At 39.9% G+C, this 22,086-nt stretch overlaps 1 protein-coding gene across 2 annotated transcripts in view; it reads left to right on the forward strand.

Annotated features, from left to right (window-relative positions):
* Positions 1–22,086, forward strand: part of LOC311426361 (uncharacterized protein) — a 202,330-nt gene that overhangs the window by 43,665 nt on the left and 136,579 nt on the right. Inside the window, exons 2-4 of one of the 2 annotated variants that reach the window (XR_014686675.1) lie at positions 1,123–1,185; positions 13,398–13,481; positions 17,444–20,082. Coding sequence is in view for 1 of the 2 variants with exons in the window: in XM_084502818.1 (XP_084358944.1) it covers positions 1,123–1,185; positions 13,398–13,481 (147 nt within the window). In the remaining variant the exon portion in view is untranslated. Of the gene's footprint in view, positions 1–1,122; positions 1,186–13,397; positions 13,482–17,443; positions 20,083–22,086 lie in introns of those variants that run through there. The other variant, XM_084502818.1, reaches the window with a different exon arrangement.

Raw genomic sequence — 22,086 nt, forward strand, 5'->3', positions numbered from 1 at the left:
GGGTATGTGAACTGTTTTCCTAAATCTGTGCTCTTGCACTCCAAAAACACCAAAACACATTTTGGAACATAATTTACATTGCTTTGTTAGCCTTTCAGATATTTTTTTGTCTCTTTTTTTTTTTCTGTCTTGTAAAACGAATTTCTTTCTCCATCCTTACACTGGATTCCTCTCAGGCTGCTGGGTTTTATTTTTAGAAAGCAGTCATTCTTGCAACAGACTTCTTCATTTTTTTTGCATATGAAGAAGTTAAATTTTTGGTGGTTCTTTTGAAACAAAATGAATGCATTTTGGTGTACGTTTCTTCCAAATGTTTATGTGAACATCTACAGATATGAATTTGCAATTTTATATCCAATATATATGTGTTTGTATGTAAATATATGACTCATGCCTAATTGCATTTCATACATACACACTATAGGTAAGAAATATATAAGCAATTGAAGAGGACTTTAATTTTTCTCACTATGTGAAAACTGATAAAAGACGTATACTACAAATAGAGTCAATTAAGAGAGTAGGAATTTAAGACACCATGAGATAAATAGCACCTACTCTTATCCTCCCCCCCGCCCCCCCATTTAAAATAGGGGTATGTATGTGTGGAATAGAGGGAGAGAAAACTGTAGGTTATGTAATGCAGTATTATTTCAAAAAATGCCTACTCTCTTAGCCATTGCATTGTGAAAACCTAACACTGTTATACTTGTTTCTTAATTAAAATAATAAAAACAAAACAAAACAAAACACTTTGTAGAATGCCTGGGAACAATGAACCACCTTTACGGTAAACATAGGATGTTTTTTTGTCCACTTGGCTGATTTTCAAGTGTGTTAACCATTAGGTATAGCGTTCTTCATAGATGTTCAAACTGCTAAGAATATCGTAGGGATTTGCGAATCCAGGTAACAGGGATTTCTTTGTGCTATATTTAAGCCTACAGACCACTGAAATGCAGTTAAGCATGATAGAAGATATGGTTAGAATATTTTTCATGAATTTAATCTTAACCACTGAAGCTTATACTTGGCTCATTCAATATTATACCAGAAAAAAAAAAAGCCTTTATAATGTTGTGATAGTTGGAATGACGTTTGTTTGGTTTTAATTATTTTCAGATTGTTCTCCTTGTGCTACTTCAGAGAAACTGCAATCCAAAGACTTCACAGAATCTAAAAATGGTAAGTGTTAGCAAAGAAACTTTTTTTAATGTAGGTACAAACCTTCTTTCCCCATTCCCAACACCTGTTTATAAATGTGACCCACATAAGTCATACTTTCTGAAATTATGGGGATTTGCCATACAATGATTGATGTACTCTGGAACCCTCTGTATGCTGGATCTTTGATTTTCATGATTTTTTTTGAATAGAAAACTAAAATCCTTCTTTGTGCAATAAGGCTTATTTAATTGAAACAAAATTATTAAGCATAATATGAAAAATACACATAACACGTAGGAATACATACAAAGTAATATCTAATAATTTCACCCTCCCCCCCACCAAAAAAAGAAGAAAGAAATCATTGCATTTAGTAAATGAAATAGATTTAACATTGTTCTGTCAGGGAAGTACGTAGGAAGCCAACTAATTTTTCTTATTATTTGATACATTCTCAAGAAGGATAGATGTTCTTCAAGAGGGAAAAAAAAAAAGGCTTGGCCTCAGCCCAACTGAACTTATAAGCACTTAGTTGGAATGTATTTATTGAACCATATTGTAACAGTCATTCATTTCCTCCATTATTAATTATGTTTATATTTTTACTGGTTTCCTGGCACATTTGTTATACTGTGAGATTCTACTGCTGATGAATACCTACTTTTAATGATGAAACATATTATACATCTAAACATTCTTTATATGTGATATTTTTTGAGAAAGTTTGTATGTCTCAGCAAAACAAAGAAAATCATTTTTTGCAAAAAGGTTATGCAAAGACAGAATTAGATTAGATGCTTTGTAGTCATATAACGTTCTTCATTGAAGATGCAGCTATTACTGAAGTATGTCTGAATACATATCTATACATAAATGTGATATATTTTGGGTGCTATATCATCCTACATCCTACATCCAGGCTCTCTACAGCTGCCTGGAAGTAGATTGCAGCAAGGAGGGTTCTGGTCTCTTTTCTCAGGAGGCAAGTGATAGGACACTAGGTAATGGCCTCAAGTTGCACAGGGAAGGTTTAGATTGGACATCAGGAAGAATTTTGTCACGGAGAAGGTGGTTAGACATTGGAACAGGCTGCCCAGGGAAGTGGTAGAGTCATTATCACTGGAGGTATTTAAGAGACATGTGGATGTGGCACACTTAGGGACATAGCTTAGCAGTGGACTTCTAGTGCTAGATGATGGTTGGACTTGATGATCTTGAAGGGTAAATGATTATGAAAAAAGTGGAATTAGTGAATTTCACAATAAATATAAAACATTTCAGAAACAGCCAAATGAGATTTTACTTTGTTACACTGCAGAATTAACAATAGGAAAAGTAAATAAATGTGTAATTGCATTTGATTTTCTGCATTTGGATACTTTTAAATTGTGTATTATATTCTGGCCTTGATGCTGACTTTACAAAACTGATTTCACTGACTGCTACAGGAACCTTGCTTTTGTACAGCCAGCCTCCAGTCCACAACATAAAATACAACTTATAACTATCCAAATGTGATTGTTGATGAGAATTTAAATCAAAGAAAGATTAGTTTTTGCCTTAGTTTACAAGGTTGCTTAAAATGTGACACTTAGCAGACTATCTTCTCCATCACCATTTTCAGCACAGTAGCACTGAAGTCAGACCACGGACATACTTTCCTTGCAGTAGTGAACACACTTGTCTTTGACATAGTTATTGTATTTATTCCAAGTGTCTCCTTAACCATTCCGCTCGAGTGGGCAGCCGAGCTCCACCACAGCCGCTCTCTCACTCCCCCTCCTCAAAGAGGAATGGGGAGAAAATATGTGAAAAGGGCTCAAGGGTTGAGATAAGGACGAGAAAATCACGCAATAATTATTGTAACGGGCAAAACAGACTCAGCATAAGAAGATAGTAAGATTTATTGCTCATTTCTAACAAGCTAGAGAAGTGAGAAACAAAGGAAAGAAACCAAAAGCACCTTCCACCCTCTTCCACCTCCTCCCCCCGAGCGGCGCAGGGGAACGGGGGAATGGGGGTTATGGTCAGTCTACAGCACTTCTTCTCTGCCGCTCCTTCTCGGTCACTCTCGCCCCCTGTGCTGTGGGGTCCCACCCACGGGATGCAGTCCTTGATGAACTGATCCGGCGTGGGCTTCCCACAGGCAGCAGCTCTTCCAGAACTGCTCCAGATATGGGTCCGTACCACGGGGTCCATCCCTCAGGAGAAAACTGCTCCAACCTGGCTCCCCCACGGGCAGCAGCTCCTGCCAGGTCACCTGCTCCTGCGTGGTCTCCTCCATGGGCTGCAGCATGGAACCCTGCTCCACCGTGGTACTCCATGGGCTGCAGGGGGATATCCTGCTTCACCATGGTCCTCACCACAGGCCGCAGGGGACTTCTGCTCCGGTGCTTGGAGCACCTCTCCCCCTCCTTCTCCACTGACCTTGGCGTCTGCAAGGCTGTTTTCTCACTCCCTTCACTCTCCTGGCTGCTGTGTGGCGCAGCGTTTTTTTCCCTGTCTTAAATATGCTCTCACAGAGGCGCAAAACAACATCGCTTATTGGCTCGGCTCTGGTCAGCAGTGGGGCCCTTACCAAACATGGGGCAGCTTCTAGATCTTTCTCACAGAAACCACCCCTATGGCCCCCTGCTACCAAAACCTTGCCACGTAAACCCACTACATTATTGTATTTATTCCAAGTGTCTCCTTAACCATTCTAATTTGCAGGAAAAAAATCTTCTTTGTATATTTAAGTAATCAATACTTTCTACACTGAAATACATGATTGTTGAAGTTTTTACATTTTTTTAATATAACAGCATATGCAAAGAGTCTGTTCTGCTTTCACTGATCATTGAGAATTTAGCTGTTTCATTTCACTAAGCTGAACTAAACTTTAAAAACAGGAAAAATCAAACTATTTCCTTTGCAGAAGGTACATTAATTATTTAGTTAAGCTTTTAATAAAATTAAAAGTGACTAGAATAAGCTTGTTGACTAAGAACAAAGTAACTCTTGGTTTAACTCCACTGTTTTAACTTCTAAGTTTTTTAATGTTCTTATTCCATAAAGTATTTCTTAAGCTCCTTACAATTAAAAACAAACAACTTAGAAGATTATTTTTCAATGCTGTTTCTCCTTTTCCTAGACTTGGAATTATGATTTGCTCATACCTTGTGAATAAATCTTTCTTGGAGCTGTATACTGTTAACATTGTCAATAATTTAAGGATAAATAAAAAGGCAAAAGACTGTACTTCGTATTCTTCTGACAATTTTAACTCATGGATATTTTGGATATATCTTGGATATATCATGGATACATCTTACACAAGAACAACTGACATTTAAGGATCTGTCCTTACTTGTGCAAAATTTATTTGCTTACAAAGCAACCACTGAAGAAAGAAGGAATCTTTTATATTCCTTTGCAATGTATAAAGTCCTGACATGATTTTTTTTAAACTTTTTTTTAATGTTAGAATTTCAGTATAACACCTTCCTGGAAAGTGCTATATGTCATAACATACATAGTTTTCCATGACCTCCACTCAGTTTTCTGAGACCTCTGAGAAAGGAGACTTTTTTTTTAATACGGTAAACACTTTCTGAAATGTATAAAAGGCCTGTTTGATTTCTCTCTTTTAAAAAGAAAATGATCCATTTTCTTTTAAAGCACTTTAGTGTGTCCTTTTCCCCCTGTTCCCATGGCAGTTCAGTTTGCATTGTAGATGCTAAGGAATTTAAATGGCAGGCTTATCACTAACTAATAAAAGCATGTATCAGTAAACAGATACATCTGTCATAGTTTAATTTTAATCTACCTTTTAAAAGAAAAAAAAAAATCTAGAACAGCTCATTATTTTACTTCTGACTCACCACGATTAGATGGCTTCAATCTAAAGCACTAGTGCTGTGGAATTTCAGGGGATAGGTGTTGTACAGTATATCTAAGTCATCCTGTGTGCGTCAGCACAGGCAAGCAGCAGGAACAACCACAGACCCACAGCTGAAACACAAAGAAAAAATATTTTTGTTACCTCATCAGCCAGGGCATCTTTAAAGCAGCACCCAGGCAGAGGCACACAAGCAAACACTGCTAAGCTTGGTCCATGCTAGAGGATTGCAGACCTGCTGTTTACACCTGTTTATCAGAGGTTCACACAGTCAAAGTTTACCACCGTGCTTTAATCTTCACTGTGCTTCTCCCTACCAAAGCAGGGAGCTCAAGCATGTCCAATACTGCGCCTCTAAATCTACCAAACACCTATGTTATCTATATGCAGATGTGCTACTTGTCAAACACATAGAAGATAAACAGCAATAGGTATGATATACATGCTTTCCTATATGACTACTCTTCAGCCTTTTATATCATCCCAGCTGCAAGGTCACTTGAGCAGGTTTATAATCCCCCTCACCAGTCTTCTGTTCTCATCCCATCCTCCTCACGAGTCTTCCACTTTTAATCCATTCATCCTAAAACACCCCAAAGCAAAAGATCCCAAAAGGAGATCAGTTAAACTGAATATTTCCTGTAGTTTATCCTTGTCTGAACTGGATCAGGTATTAAGTTATTTTATCATTTGCATTCTCTGCATTTTTATTCTTAGTTAAGAGCTGTATAGGAGCTTAAGGAATACGTCAGATCCTGTTTTGTTTATGTGTAGCCATGGGCAGAATTTGGTCAAGAGATGTTATTGAGAGATATGACAGCTAAGCAGTTTTGGCCATCTGAATGTGTATATTGATCTTTTTTAACATGCTTATGTAATTGCACATGAAGAATATATTTGATGCAATTTGTCCTACAATACTTGATTACTGAAAGCTTAGGGACAATTAAGGCCTTCACAACTTAGAAAATAAATAAGCAGAAATAAAAGCTCACTTTTTGCAATAGTTTTGCTAATTAGATGTTCAACGGTGTAAAAAAAAAAAAAAAGAAAAGAAAAAGAAAAAGCACCTTTACTTGTTTATGGCTAGAACAATTTGAAGTAAAGTTTTTAAAAAAGTCATTTTTGTCCAAAGCAGACACTGAATATATCTGGGGTACCATTCATATGCACATTAAAAAGCAAGTGGTCTATGTATATGGGTGTCTATACAGTCGCAAACATGCACACTCCATATACTAAAATTTTATAATTATGCACTAGCATACCATATCTGAACAGGACAGTGTTGATACACGGAATTGGAGTTTTAAGTAATGCTTTGTCTTTTTCCAGGACAAATTTTTATTGAACCTTTCTTTTTCACAAAGGCTGAATCATAGCATGGCTCAGGTTGGAAGGGACCTTGAAGATCATCTAGTTCCAACACCCCTGCCCTGGGCAGGGATGCCACTCACTAGATCAGGGTGCCCAGGGCCTCATCTAAACTGGACTTGAACACCTCCAGGGATGGGCATCCACAACCTCTCTGGGCAACCTGTTTCAGTGCCTCACCACCCTCTGAGTGAAGAATTTCCTCCTAACCTCTAATCTAAATCTCCCCTCTTTTAGTTTAAAGACCTTCCCTCTTGTCTTGTCATTATCTGACTGAGCAAAAAGTTTCTCTGTATCTTTTTTATAATTCCCCTCTAAGTACTGAAAAGCTGCAATAAGGTCACCCCTGAGCCTTCTCTTCTTCACAGGCTGAACAGCCCCAGCTCACTCAGTCTGTCTTCATAGGAGAGGTGCATAGGCAAGGATGCAGTTGGCCTCAATGCACTTCTGGCTCACATCAAGCTTTTCATCCACTAGAACTCCCAAGTCTTTCTCTTCAGGGCTGCTCTCAATAAATTCTTCTCCCAGTCTGTACCCATACCTGGGATTGCCCTGACCTAGATGCAGCACCTTGCACTTGGACTTGTTGAACCTCATTAGGTTCATGTGGGCCCACTTCTCAAGCTTGACCAGGTCCCTTTTGGATGGTATCCCTTCCTTCTTTGGTATCAACTGCACCACGCAGTTTGGTGTCATCTGCAAACTTGCTGAGGGTGCACTCGATCCCACCGTCTATGTTGCTGATAAAGATATTAAACAGTACCGGTCCAAGGATAGACCCCTGAGGGACAACCCTCGTCACCGGCCTCCACCTGGACATAGAGACATTGACCACTACTCTCTGGGTGCAACCTTCAAGCCAATTCCTTATCCACTGAATGGTCCACCCATCAAATCCATCTCTCTCCGCTTTGGAGATAAGGATGCCATGTGGAAAATCTTGAAAAATCTGAAGATCTCGTAAAAACAGAAATAAGAATTCATATACAGCTTGTAATAGTGCATAGTCATGACACTGCTTTTCAGGTGTTGGGATCAAAAACTTTCATCAACAAATACTTTTTTTTTTTGTATCGTAATACTGCTGCCCCACACCTGAGCCCTGCATATTGTTGGTTTGCCTGAAGAGAGGGATACTACACCTAACAGACCTAGAACAACCTCATAAAAATAATTCAGTTCGTATCATTGACCAGGACAGGATATTTGAAAAATATTTTTAAATATTTGTTTTTTTTTCTTTTATTTCAAAGATTTTTTCACTCTGCTGCTATGTTGAACAATAGTGGTTGAGCATGCAATTTGGTAAGGTACAAAAATGTTCTTTTCAAATGTTTAAGTTGGAATGATACCATGAATCACTGTTTGAATATTACATTAAATTCAGTTTAGGCTTCTGGCCTGGCAAATTCACTGTAGCACTACTAAATGAATCCCTATGTAGATGTTCCTGTGAGGGTTGCTGATGTTTCTTTCTGTAAATACTGCATAAAAAATTACCCTCAAAATATGTACAATTTTTCAGCCTGCAAGAATAAATATTTCTGGATCAGCTTTGTTAGCTGTAACCTTCTTGTCTGTCTACTTGCATAACATAACTTTGTGGGAATATGTTAAAAAAAAAAGCTTAAAAGAAATTTGTATATTTTCCCTGAAGGTAGTATAAGCCTTGGCTTAATAGGCACATTATCAGGTAGAATTCTTACATTCTTAAAGCACTGATGTTTAGAAAGTACACATTACCATCATGCAGATACTCAAAAAGATTACGTTAGAAAGGAAGAACATTTTTTTTTTAAATTAATGCATCTGTGGTACAAGTTTAAATAACTCTATTGCTGATAGCAGGAAAAAGTCCCATGGAAATATTCATAAATTTTCTTACACTTAATTTCTCAACTAAGTAATTAAATAAAGCAACAAGAACAGAAGAACAGTACTTGCCAGGCAATGTTATTTTCCTTTATGTCTCCTGATTAAAGAAATACCCATATCCATAAGTATTATTTATGACATACATAATTTATATGATACTCTAGATTGTGCGTTTATATTTGGAGTAACAGTAAAACAGTATACATTAAATTACGGTATGGGAAATAAAACAAAAAAAAAAACATGCTTTGGGATTCAACTTGGTGTATACCTTATATATACCCCAAAATTCGAAGTAGGGAACTGGGAGAGCCTACAAGAGAAGCGTTAGTCTGGGTTTTCCCTTTTCTTTCTACTATTTCTTTGGGATTCTACTATAGGCCACTGTTCTTGGTGGTCTTTCCCTTAGGTACAAAACTTGATGGAGTGAGGATACTGGGCTAAATGGACTTTTGGACAGCCTGTGGTTACTCTGAGAGTGTTTTTTCTTCCTCCTCTATTGCTCCAGTAATTTCACAGTGTTGAGTATGAAACTACCAAAAAACTTGAGCATGCAGACTTTGGTCCTGAATTTTGCTGCCATACTCTGTGTTCACCTAAATTTGTAACAAGAGACTTAGTTCTGCATCTGCAGTTGCCATTAAGTGTGGATACAAATAGTTACTAATTAATCATTTCATTACCTGATTGTGCTTGAAGAGCAAATGATGAACTCACAAGAAATTGACTGAAAACTTAAATACTGTTTTAATGCTGAGATCTGTTATAATTCTTTTTCTGTATGTGCATGTTAACATCTTAAGTAAAATAAGAAAAGTTGCCATTGTAGTATACATGTGTCGTGGTTCCGCTCGAGTGGGCAGACGAGCTCCACCACAGCCGCTCTCTCACTCCCCCTCCTCAAAGAGGAATGGGGAGAAAATATGTGAAAAGGGCTCAAAGGTTGAGATAAGGACGAGAAAATCACGCAATAATTATTGTAACGGGCAAAACAGACTCAGCATAAGGAGATAGTAAGATTTATTGCTCATTACTAACAAGCTAGAGAAGTGAGAAAACAAAGGAAAAAAAAACAAAAGCACCTTCCCCCCCATCCACCCTCTTCCACCTCCTCCCCCCGAGCGGCGCAGGGGAACGGGGGAATGGGGGTTATGGTCAGTCTACAGCACTTCTTCTCTGCCGCTCCTTCTCGGTCACTCTCGTCCCCTGTGCTGTGGGGTCCCACCCACGGGATACAGTCCTTGATGAACTGATCCGGCATGGGCTTCCCACAGGCAGCAGCTCTTCCAGAACTGCTCCAGATATGGGTCCGTATCACGGGGTCCATCCCTCAGGAGAAAACTGCTCCAACCTGGCTCCCCTACGGGCAGCAGCTCCTGCCAGATCACCTGCTCCTGCGTGGTCTCCTCTCCACGGGCTACAGGTCCGGCCCGGAATCTGCTCCGGCAGGGGTCTTCCACAGGCGGCAGCCTCCGTCGGTGCAGGGCCACCTGCTCCACCGTGGTCTCCTCCACAGGCTGCAGCGTGGAACCCTGCTCCACCGTGGTACACCATGGGCTGCAGGGGGACATCCTGCTTCACCATGGTCCTCACCACAGGCCGCAGGGGACTTCTGCTCCGGTGCCTGGAGCACCTCTCCCCCTCCTTCTACACTGACCTTGGCACCTGCAAGGCTGTTTTCTCACTCCCTTCACTCTCCTGGCTGCTGTGTGGCGCAGCGTTTTTTTCCCTGTCTTAAATATGCTCTCACAGAGGCGCAAAACAACATCGCTTATTGGCTCAGATCTGGAAAACAATGGGGCCCTTCCCAAACATGGGGCAGCTTCTAGATCTTTCGCATAGAAACCACCCCTATGGCTCCCTGCTACCAAAACCTTGCCACGTAAACCCACTACATATGCTAAAAGTAAAGTATGGCATATGGGAACTCTGGTATACTTCTTCCACTAAGTTAATGAGAAAACGTGCATTTATATTGTGTTTACCTGATAAGGTTTTGGTAGCAGGGAGGCTGCATTGGGGGGCTCTGTGAGAAGAGACCAGAATCTGCCTCATGTTAGTTAAGGGCCGGTTCCAGCCAGCTCCAAAAGGAACCCACTGCTGGCCAAAGCTGAGTGAAAGAGTGACACTGTGCCTCTGTGAGAACATATTTAATAAAGAAAAAAAAGTCTGCTCAACATCAGCTTGGACAGAAGAGTGAAAAAATATTGAGAGAAACAACCCTGCAGACACCAAGGTCAGTGAAGAAGGAGGGGGAGGAGGTGCTCCAGGCGCTTAAGCATAAGTTCCCCTGCAGCCTGTGGAGGGGACCATGGTGGAGCAGGCTGTCCCCCTGCAGCCCATGGAGGACCACACCAGAACAAATATCCATGTTGCAGCCTATGGAGGAGCTCACAGTGGAGCAGGTGGTCTGGCAGGAGCTGCTGCTCATGGGGGTCCCATTCTGGAGCAGGAAGGACTGCACTCCATGGTACAGACCCATATTGGAGCAGTTATTGAAGAACTGCAGTCTGGGAAGGACCCTTGTTAGAACAGTTTGGGAAGGACTGCATCCTGTGGGAGGCACCCCACACTGGAGCAGGGGAAGAGCATGATGAAGCAGGAATGTCAGAGACAAAGCACTATGGACTGACCGCAATCCCCATTCCCCACCCTCCTGCACTGCTGGGCAGTGGGGGAGGGGGGGGAGGAGGTAGAAGAGGGTGGATGGGGGTAAGGTGTTTTTAGTTTGTTTTTAGTTTGTTTTTAGTTTCTCACTGCTCTAGTCTGTTATCAGTAGGCAATAAATTACATTAATCTCCCTATGCTCAGTCTGTTTTGCCCGTGACAGTAATTGGTCAGTGATCTCCCTGTCCTTATCTCAATCCATGAGCCTTTTTTCATCATATTTTCTCCCCGTCCTTTTGAGGAGGGGGAGTGAGAGAGTGGCATGGTGGAGCTTAGCTGCCCATTAATGTGAAACCATCACAGCATTGATCCTAGTACAAGCTTTTCTTCCAAATTTGCTTAAAATGAATTAGTTTTTTATCAGAATGATTTAACTGTGTGGTGGGTTGACCTTGGCTAGCTGCCAGATGCCCACCAAGCTGTTCTCTCATTCCCCCTCCTCACCAATTACCATCATGGGCAAAACAAACTCTGCTTGGGGAAGATAGCAGTGCAGGGGGCTGGGGAATGGGGGTTGGGGTCAGTTTATAATCTTTGTCTCTGCTGCTCCTTCCTCCTCGCACTTTTCCCCTGCTCCAGCATGGGGTCCTTCCCATGGGATAAAGTCCTTCACAAAATGCTCCAGCGTTGGTCTTTCTTTCCCACAGACTGCAGTTCTTCAAGAACTGCTCCAGCATGAGTCCTTTCCACTGGGGTCCTTCAGGAATGCACAGATCCAGTGTGGGCTCCTCTCCATTGACTGCCAGGAGCCTACTCCAGCATGGGCTGCAGCTTTCCTTCAGGGCATACATACCTGCTGTGGCATGGGGTCATCCCTGGGCTGCAGCATGGATATCTGTCCTGGTGTGGTCTTCCATAGGCTGCAGGGTTATAACCTGCTCCACCATGGTCCTTTCCACAGGCTGCAGGGGAATCTCTGCTTTGGTACCTGGAGCACCTCTTCCCCTTCCTTCTTCACTGACCTTTTATGACTAGCAATTGTCAACATACAACTTCATGAAAATGAAAACATTTCTCTGGTTTCAGTGTAGATACAATGGCAAGTACATGAATAAAAGCCGGTTAATCAGAAATTTAAGTGACACAGTAAATTTTGAGTCCCAAAGTACAAACAAGTTTGAAGGGTGCAAGGTAGTTCAGCTTGCAATAGTTTGACATTCAGCCACTGCAGAAAGTTTAATTCACAAACCAAAGACCTAGTAGGCAGACCCAGCAGGAAAATAAATTTAAGCTCTTCAGTGTCATATACAACTTGTGTTGTATATGCACTGTGTTTAATGAGAGTGAGATGGAGAAATGCACCAATTCCCATCCTAAAGTTGAGAAACTGAAGTGCAGGAGGTCTGCAGCTCAGATTTTTCTAACTGGCATTTATTCACTATAGGTTTCCACTGTAGCCAGTGGCCTGCTTTGGATCTTACCCATTTTTCTGATGGATAAGTCTCTCTTGATTGCAGAGCATGCCTAGGGAAAGTGGGCTCTTCCCTTAGTGTCTCAGTAGAATGTGTCCACCCAAATCATCTCTCCTATGGTTGAATAGCAAGTTTTGACACAAAAGAGTCATAGGCCAGTACCATAACCATTTAATCCTGCTGCCAGCTATTTTATCATGTCCTTTATGTGTTGCAATTCCTTTCATATCTAAAAATAAGGTGCTAGCACAGGATTATAGCTATGTTCAATGACCTCAGACAGTAGCAAGGTCCAGTTCACAGTTCATTTTGAAAGGATTATCAAAGGTGCATTCGTCTTGTCTCTTGCAGTCATCAGCAAAGATAATAATCTTCATTAGTCTTGCCAGTGAGTTATTGCTGCTAGTGGTGCTGTGCAGAGCTGTAATACAGGAATGTATTGTGGGAGTTGTTCATTCTAGTTTTTCTTCCTCCAGATCCTAAATAAGACAGTAGTCTAACATTCTTTACCAGGGATTTTGTGTTACAGGACTTGGAGGCAGAAGAGAGGGGGCATGTATGTGGTCTCACAAAATCCTAAATAAGTTTAATAGTACCAGACATCCTTTTATATGTGTAAATCCTGCCATATTACAGATTTTCTTAAAGAGATTCTAAAAGTAATTTTAAAAGTACATCCTATGCTATTGAATTCAGATTGTCATATACAGTATAGTTGAAATATTCCAGGGACAGATCCTGTTGCCATGGGTACTCAGAAAATTTGTACTGAGCATAAAGTCATAGAATCATAGAATATCCCAAGTTGGAAGGGACCTACAAGGATCATCAAGTCCAACTCCTGGCTCCACACAGGTCTACCCAAAAATCAGAATTCAACACAGCTCTAGGTTTCTGGGCCAAACTCAACTGACATTAGACTTGGTTTCAGTAATGTAGTCTGTCATATGAATATCATTTGACTGTATTTAATGGATCTCCTTTTTGTTAGTAAGAAATCATATGTATTTATGTCACTACAGATTTATCAACCAAGCTTAAGAATTTGGGTTAGCCAGAAACTCTTTACAACCAGCCCAAGGAATGGGGGATTTCCAAAGATAAAGGTATGTAATTTCTTTAATCTAATAAACAATTTATTAGTATGCAAATTTCTTTAAAAAACCCACAACACTGTGAAAGTTCATTAGATTTATCTTATGTTTACTTCAAAAGAGTAGCCAGCATTCACAATTTCATCACAAGTTTAATGATATTGATTTTTCTTAAAGCCTTGACTCCTTGAGCCAAGCAGTTAAGCGAGGATTTCAGCTTTCATTTAAAAATGATGTGGTAGCCTTCAAGCTTGCAGAAAACCGGGAGTCTTTCTGGCTCACATGCCAGAAAGTAAACATAGGAATTTTTAAAGGTTCATGTTTTGTAAGCCTGTCTCATGATTTTACAAACTTGACATCTCAATTTTGAATACTTGATTTTGGTATTTTTTACATAGCAATATAGAGGAAAAAGTCAATGATAATGCAGTGTGAGGAAAGGGGGGATTCTCTTTCTCTTTCTCTTTCTCTTTCTCTTTCTCTTTCTCTTTCTCTTTCTCTTTCTCTTTCTCTTTCTCTTTCTCTTTCTCTTTCTCTTTCTCTTTCTCTCTTTCTTCTTCTTCTTCTTCTTCTTTTCTTTCTTTCCCTTTCACTTTTTTAAGTTGTTTGTTTCTACTTGAGTAATAAACATACAAAGACGGCAGTCTTCATTTGAGATTGACAGGGAGTAAGTATAATGTTAACATAAATGCAGAAGATGTGGCATATCAGACAAGGTTGATAAGGTTTTGCTCTGTTACCGTAACTGTTTTCATAAACCCTGAACTGGACGTGGAATTTGAGAAGGAAAATAAAACAGTTACTCAGAACCATAGAACGTGTGTGTTTTATTCTCATATTGTTCATTAATGACTCAAAATCTGCCCCCCCCAAAAAAAAAATAATAAAGGCAGATAAGAAAAGGAGAGTACACGGAAAACTCCTTTGATTAAATTTCAATTACTATCTAGACTGCTAACAAAACCCTGTTAACAAAACTTTGCTATTCCGTCTGGATAACATTATATTTCCCACACTTTATAAAGGAAGTTCTAAAATTCATAGCTGTGCAATATTTGTGTGTATCAGATTTGCAGACTTGTGTGAGCATGATTATTTTAAAATTAACATATGGCAGTACTGTCATTGTTTACATTTAAGACGTCAGACTGAAGCTTTATTAACTATGATCATAGTGAGAACGTTCAGACAGCAACTCCCTATCTGCTCCCCCATTCTCTGCCATATGATTGCAGTGACACAACTTATATACTGTTTCAAAGAAATGAAAGAGGTGAGGAAAAATAATTTCTATGTTAACAAAACCAGGTATCCATCCTTGAGAAGAATAGACTCTAGACAATCATTTATATGTTAATAAAGCTAAGTACTCATGCCTGGGAGAGATGGACTCCCTAAGTAGCTTAACTGCCACAACTGACAGTATAGAATCATAGAATCTTTAAGGTTGGAAAAGACCTCCAAGATCATCTAGTCCAATCATCCCCCTACCATCAATATTATCCACTAAAACATGTCCCTAAGTACAATATCTAGCAACTCCTTAAACACTCCCAGGGACAGTTATTCCACCACCTCTCTGGGGAACCCGTCCCAATGCCTAACCACTCTTTCTGAAAAAATGTCTCCGAATTTCCAACCTGAACCTCCTCTGGTGCAAGTTGAAGACATTCCCTCTTGTCCTATCAGTGGTTATCTGCAAGAAGAGGCTGACTCCCAGCTCCCCACAACTGCCTTTCAGATAGTTGTAGAGAGCAATAAGGTCTCCCCTGAGCCTCCTCCAGACCAAACAACCCCAGTTCCCACAGCCGCTCCTCATAGGACTTGTGTTCCAGGACCTTCACCAGCTTTGTAGCCCTTCTCTGGACACACTCCAGGGCCTCGATGTCTTTCTTGTAGTGAGGGGCCCAAAAGTGAACACAGTACTCGAGGTGTGGCCTCATAAGAGCAGGGTACAGAGGGACGATCCGCTCCCTGGTCCTGCTGGCTACACTATTCCTGATACTAGCCAGGATGCCATTGGCCTTCTTGGCCACCTGGGCACACTTCTGGCTCATGTTCAGGCGAGCATCTACCAACACCCCCAGATCCTTTTCCTCTGCACAGCTTTCCAGCCACTCTTTCCCAATCCCATAGCATTGCATGGGGTTGAGGTGGCCAAAGTGCAGGACCTGGCACTTAGCCATGTTGAACCTCATCCCACTGGCCTCTGCCCTTTGATCCAACCTGTCCAGGTCCCTCTGCAGAGCCTTTCTACCCTCTGGCAGACTGACATTTCCCCCCAACTTGGTGTCGTCTGCAAACTAACTGAGGGTGTATTCAGTTCCCTTGTCCAAATCATCGGTAAAGGTATTAAAGAGGATGGGGCCCAACACCGACCCCTGGGGAACACCACTTGTGACTGCTCACCAGCTAGATTTTACTCCATTCACCACCACTCTCTGGGCCTGGCCATCCAGCTAGTTTTTAACCCATCAAAGAGTGTAACCGTTCAAGCCATGGGCTGCCAGCTTCTCCAGGAGAATCAATGGAATATGATCAAAGAGAATATGGAGAGATGGCTCTTGGTGGAGACTGTAGTAGTGGCACATCCAGTATTATCTTAGCTCAGTAGTGGAGGTTGGAAAAAAATCACTGACTGCTAGCTTTTACCCAAAAGGAATGTTCCTTTTGTTAGATTAAACTTCTTACCCAGACCTCTCAAAACTTAAATATTAATAATTTTACCACCACACTAGTTAAACACAATTATTTTAAGATCCCATTGTGACATATCATCAGCAAAGTATTGTAGTCACACATTTAATCTTTAGCCTCCTACTGATGCTTAAGCTGTTACATATATTTAAGTGCTTTGCTAAATAGGCATAGACTTCAGCCAATGGGACAGAATGTTTAAGTATGTTTAATATAAAGCTATCTCAAACAGCTGATTAACAAGTCACCATTTCTTTACTTGTCCAGAGACCATGATAATACACTACAGTACCTTTAAAGTGCTAATAGGAAAAGGATAAATGCTCTTTTCAGTGAGGCATTATAAGAAAATCACTAATAAGTGCACATTAACTGCTTAAAGTGTAAGGTGTTTAAAAAGTGAGAGGTCTAAGCTCTGAAAAGTTCTCTTAATAATGAAGTGGTCTTTCATAACTAAGACATGTTTTCCATGTTGGAGGCCAGGTGGAGCCATAAAATGGACCTTGAGATATATTAAAAAGCAATTAGGCAAAGTAATTCATTAATGGATAATATCATTAATATTAATTTTTTGGCTAACCACATTAGTACTGAGTTATATAGTCAAAGGGGCTCAATGACATCTATAGAGTTTTGGCCATGAGTTTTGCATTGATGTTATTGAGACACTGTGACTGAGTTTTGTGCTTCATGTGTGCAAAATGGATAATTGCTAGTTATTATCCATATTTGTATCACAAAATAGCTGCACATTCAACATGTGCAGGTGCAGTCTTAGGCCTGAGCTGTCCCAGCTCTTGTGAAGGACACAGAAATTGCTTGGTTTGGTGGTAGCAAGAGACATCATTTTGAGGAACAGTGTAGCATGTACAGTTGATGGTGAGCTGTGGAAAGGGTTGTCACTCCATAGCTTCTTCCTCTGTAGCTTTGGTAGGATCATTGGTGTCTTCCCCAGCTGCAACAAATGGCTGAATTCCCCAGCTCAGCTGTGGAGGGGGGTTGTTGTCTCAAGTCTTGTGCATTTCAGCTGCTAGGGCACACTTGTTCAGCTCAAAGTAAAGATATTTACTCAGATGTTCCAAGGCTTTCCTAGTTTTTAAACATTTTTTCCTCCCTGTGGCCATAATATTTACAGTTGATAAAGCCATGTTTAGTAGGTGTTTACATCTAAACTACAGTTAGAAGACTATAAAAGCCTTAGGATGGGAAAAAGGAAGGAGAATCCCATCAATCAGACTTTGTAGAAGCACAGCTAATATTACTTTTCCTCTCTGCAGGGATATTTTCCTATCTCAAAGGAAGTAAATTGTAAGAAGAAAAGTGAGGCTGAAGTGGCATTCCTGACTTCAGTAAATGGCTATTGACACCATTTCACCCAAATCAATTACCTCTACTCTTTTCAGTCATAATTCCTCCATTTGTATTACATATGGTGTATAGATTTGATGAGATCATGGTTTCATATATCAGGAATTGTTTCTGTAAATCAAGTGTAAGAAGAAAGTATGGGGCTCTGAGCCTTGCTTTAGAGAATACAAGTGGAATAAATGTGTATCATAAAAACGTCTTTCACTACTCAAACTCCACTGCTCACGTGCAACTGGTAAACTACACGCTATCTCTATTTCCACCACCCCTAATTGCTTCTTGCAGAGTCTGAGTTCCCCTTTTTTTCTCATTTAGATGTAATAAGCCTAGTAGTTTATTTTCATCCATTGTCTGTATATTGAAATTCTATATTCATGTACTCTTTTGATATATATAGATATAGTATAAAACTCAGGGTTTCCTTGTGGTAAGTGATTGTGATGCTGCCACAGGATTCGAGACACTGATGAATGGTGCTATTTTGGACTTAATGCTCCTTGGCAAGGTAGCTCTGATGGAATTTTTTTTTCCCATGTTCTGAGAAGGTGTTGGTTCTTTGTTTTTCTGAATGTTGTTCCTCAGACTGAACTGACTTGTTTAATAGTGTCTTCAGTCTTGCTTTCTTATTCAGTGCTGTAGATGAGTAACTACTTATAGCGTACAAGCAAGGAACTGATTCCCTATCAGGGTCTACTCACACACATGCAGTTATAGTGGGAGCAATCACAAAAACTGTAATTTACTTAAAATGTCCTTTCTGATTCCTATCCGTCTAACCTGGAGAAAGGCAAGCAATAGTTTTTCATCAGTCTTTCAAAAAAATTTGTTTGAATCTTGATGTGGTTTAAACCCAGCAGACAGCTAAGTATCACAGACACTCCCTCACTCTCCCTAGGTGGGGTGGGAGAGAGAATCAGAGAGGTAAAAGTGAGAGAACTCATGGGTTGAGATAAAGACAGTTTACTAGGTAAAGCAAAAACCACGCACGCAAGCATAGCAAAACAAGGAATTCATTCTCTACTTCCCATTGGCAGGCAGGTGTTCAGCCACATCCAGGAAGGCAGGGCTCATCACATGTAACGGCTTCTTGGGAAGATGAGGGCCATCACTCAGAACGTCCCCCCCTTCCTCCTTCTTTCCCCCATCGTTTATTGCTGAGCATGACGTCATATGGTATGGAATATCTCTTTAGTCAGCCTGGGTCACCTGTCCTGGCTCTGTCCCCTCACAGCTTCTGGTGCACCCCCAGCCTCCTTGCTTGCAGGGCAGTACGAGAAGCAGAAAAGTCCTTGGCTCCGTGTAAGCACTGCTCTGCAACAACTAAAACATTGGTGTATTATCACCACTATTTTCATCAACATCCCAAGATACAGCATTGTGTAAGCGTTTGTGATTAAAATTAACTCTGTCCCAGCCAAAATCATGACAGGTCTTTAAAGCCTTTTTGAAAGAAAGGACAAGTTTTAATGTCTTCTACAAATCCATAAAATAGTTGAACAATACAGTAAATTTCTGGAAGGAGAACTTTTAAAGAGGGAAAGGGTACCTTTCCACAGTACTGTCAACATGTGGATTTTACGTTTTTGTTCTTGCTCCCAGAGAACTAACAATACAAAGCAAAAAACTAAATGGTATCATCTACTCATGGAATGTTGTGCTAGACACAGTCTGAAAGCTCACCTTAATTTTTTATATAACTCTTCCTTTTACAGGACAGGCTTTGTTCTGAACTAGTTTAGCTTCTGACTGTTAAATACTAATGTATGCGTTGCACTTCCTAGATTTCTTTTCTTTCCTTTCCCCACTTTCTGTATCCCTCTTGTATATTTTAATTTCTGTGAGAATCAAAGTTGTGTTTTCGCAGTGGAAAATTCCACTAACCTAATATTCAAAAGTGATTGTACAGGCATAACAGTGGGGAGTCTGTTAAGCAGAAAAGGGGACAGTGGAAGGTCCCACTGTCCCAAAATAAGGAGAAAGGCTAAGAAAAAACAAGACGAGCAGTTGCGGAATCAGCAAAAACAAAAAATCACGGGCTCCTCCAGGCACAAGAGAAGAAGAAAAAAGGGGGAAACGGAGAAATTAAAGGTTGGTCATATAAAATTATACTTATATGGTACAGTGATAAGCATCGAGTAGGTTGTGAACCTGTAGTACTCAGCCAATGAGGAAACAGGGGAGGAATCAAGTACTGGGTAATAGGGGATATAAGGTTATGATACACTTTTACTGTGTGCTCCTGCTTGCAGGATGCCCACCATTGCAATCACGAATAAAAATGCTACTTCACTGAGATCCTTGCCTGAGCCTGTGTTATTGGCTGCAGATTGTTTCTCACATTCCAGTATTCTAGATACTTCTACTGTGCTGTATATAGAACAGGAAATAATATTAAGCAGTTGTGACATTTATGTATAGTTGTAGTTACGTACTGCTGAAAATGCAGACTTTTGTAACAATGTGATCTTTAATAATTCACTACAAGTACCCAATGTATTTCAGTTATTTGAGTATGATTTGTTCAATAAATATTCAGGCTCTAAGGGTAGCCACGATGTCTCTGTTTTCTTTGCCTTTTCACCTGTTCTTTACATGATTTCTGAGTTTATTTCAGAAATATCTGGCAATGTAAAAGGTGATTCCTTCTGAATTGTTGTCTGATAAACAATAGCTGTTAAGATAAACTAAATACCAAATCTGTATCTGGGAAACAATATCTTCCAGACAGTTGTGGAATATATGTCTCTTTTAAGATTCATGAGTAGCTGGATCAGATGTGATACTTGATGTCATTTTTAGTAATCCTAGGAGGAGGCTGTGGGATTGTATGCATGGCAAGAACAATGCATTTCATTATTCATGCCTGATAAAAGAAACTGAATTAACAGGCCTGTTTTCTATCGTGTAAGTTAATTTTAGAGAATGTTGATATACTCATCTGTCTTAAAAGCAGTTTTATCAGATAAGTGATATCTGCATTTGTAAGGTTTAGAATGTATAGTGCTTTCATTTTAGCATAGAACACAAATTTAGCAGCATTTTTTTAAAACACAAGCAGAGATCTACTAATTAACAGCAGATGTAGGTCATGACTGAAATTTTCCAGTTATGAGACCAAATGAGTGCAATTACACATGCCATGACTATTTATCCCACTAAGTGAATTTACACAGGGATTGAGTTTGGCTTGATGACTTTGTGTCATAAAAAGCTGACCATGCATGCAAGGCACCACCACTTACTGATCCAAATGGCTACCTGTCTAACAGTAAGAAACACAGCAGACTACTGTGGATTTGGACTAGAGCTGGCTCTGTGGTTAGAAAGCAATTTTATCTATCTACCTATCTATCTATCAATCATATATGTATGCATACAAATACATTATATATACATATATATTATATAAGTATATACATAAATGTATGTAAATGTTCATTTAATGGTGAGAAACAACTAATAGTATTAGTGCACTAATAGAACAAATTATTTATTTATTTTAACCTGTGGTCCACTGGCTTTGGGAAATAAGTTAAATGTTTCTGAAAGAGATATGTAAACTGATTAAAAAAAAAACACAAACAGTCCTGTTATTAGCAAAATTTAAATTTGCTACACAAGAAAAGCTTTTAAAGATTTTGAAAAATCTAAAAGGACTGCACACTATCCTTTTAGAACCTACAGCTGCTACAATGACTGCTTCACCTTTAGCACTGTTTTAATCTTCATAGCAACATGCCACATATTAATAAAAGCATAAAGATCTGTGTATTAGAATCTTTGTTCAAACTACAACACAACTGAAAATGACTCTTGAATACCACAAGTAACGTCTTCTTTGTTTTAGCAATAAGATTCCTTAGTATATACAGCAACTTTTCCCATAATAACATTCTAGAGACTGAATTTTGCCAAGGACGATTTCAAATGCATTATGACTGATAGAGGCTTCCTAACCATTCAAAGGTCACCTATACTATTGCATCAGCAATAGTGGACGTAGTGTGTATGAATTGTCAGCTTCATAAGATGTGGCAGGAAAAAAGAATTATAGAGTGGGCATACCTTAAAAAAAACACACAGTATGGTCATTTTAAGGAATGCACATAAGACTTCATATTTGTCTTCTTCCTTGTAGTGATCTATGAATCATAATTATTAGACAGGGTTGCAAAAAATCCTGTCCAGCTTCGACATTTTGGAATATTATCTACATGCATCATGTTTGATCCATTTTGTTGTACAAAAATTACTCTGAGTTCAAAAACATGCTTAAGCCATACTTTTTTGCAAGGGGCACGTAGATGGTGCTCTGGCATGGGGCCTGGGCTAATGGCACCTCCTTTGCAGCTACTGTCCCAAGGGACAGGCTCTTATCTCTTACAGGTTTAGTGGAGAAAGGAGAGCTCTACATGCAACACCTACCTATCTCACAGCTTTCCCAAAAGCCTGCTCGAATCTTCTTCCTGCTCCCTTGTTAAGGCTTCGCACCAGTGGCTAGCTAAGCTCCACCACACTGCTCTCTCACTCCCCCTTCTCAAAAGAACAGGAT

The sequence above is a fragment of the Aythya ferina genome (genome assembly GCF_964211825.1).
Source record: "Aythya ferina genome assembly, chromosome: W".
NCBI lineage: Eukaryota > Metazoa > Chordata > Aves > Anseriformes > Anatidae > Aythya > Aythya ferina.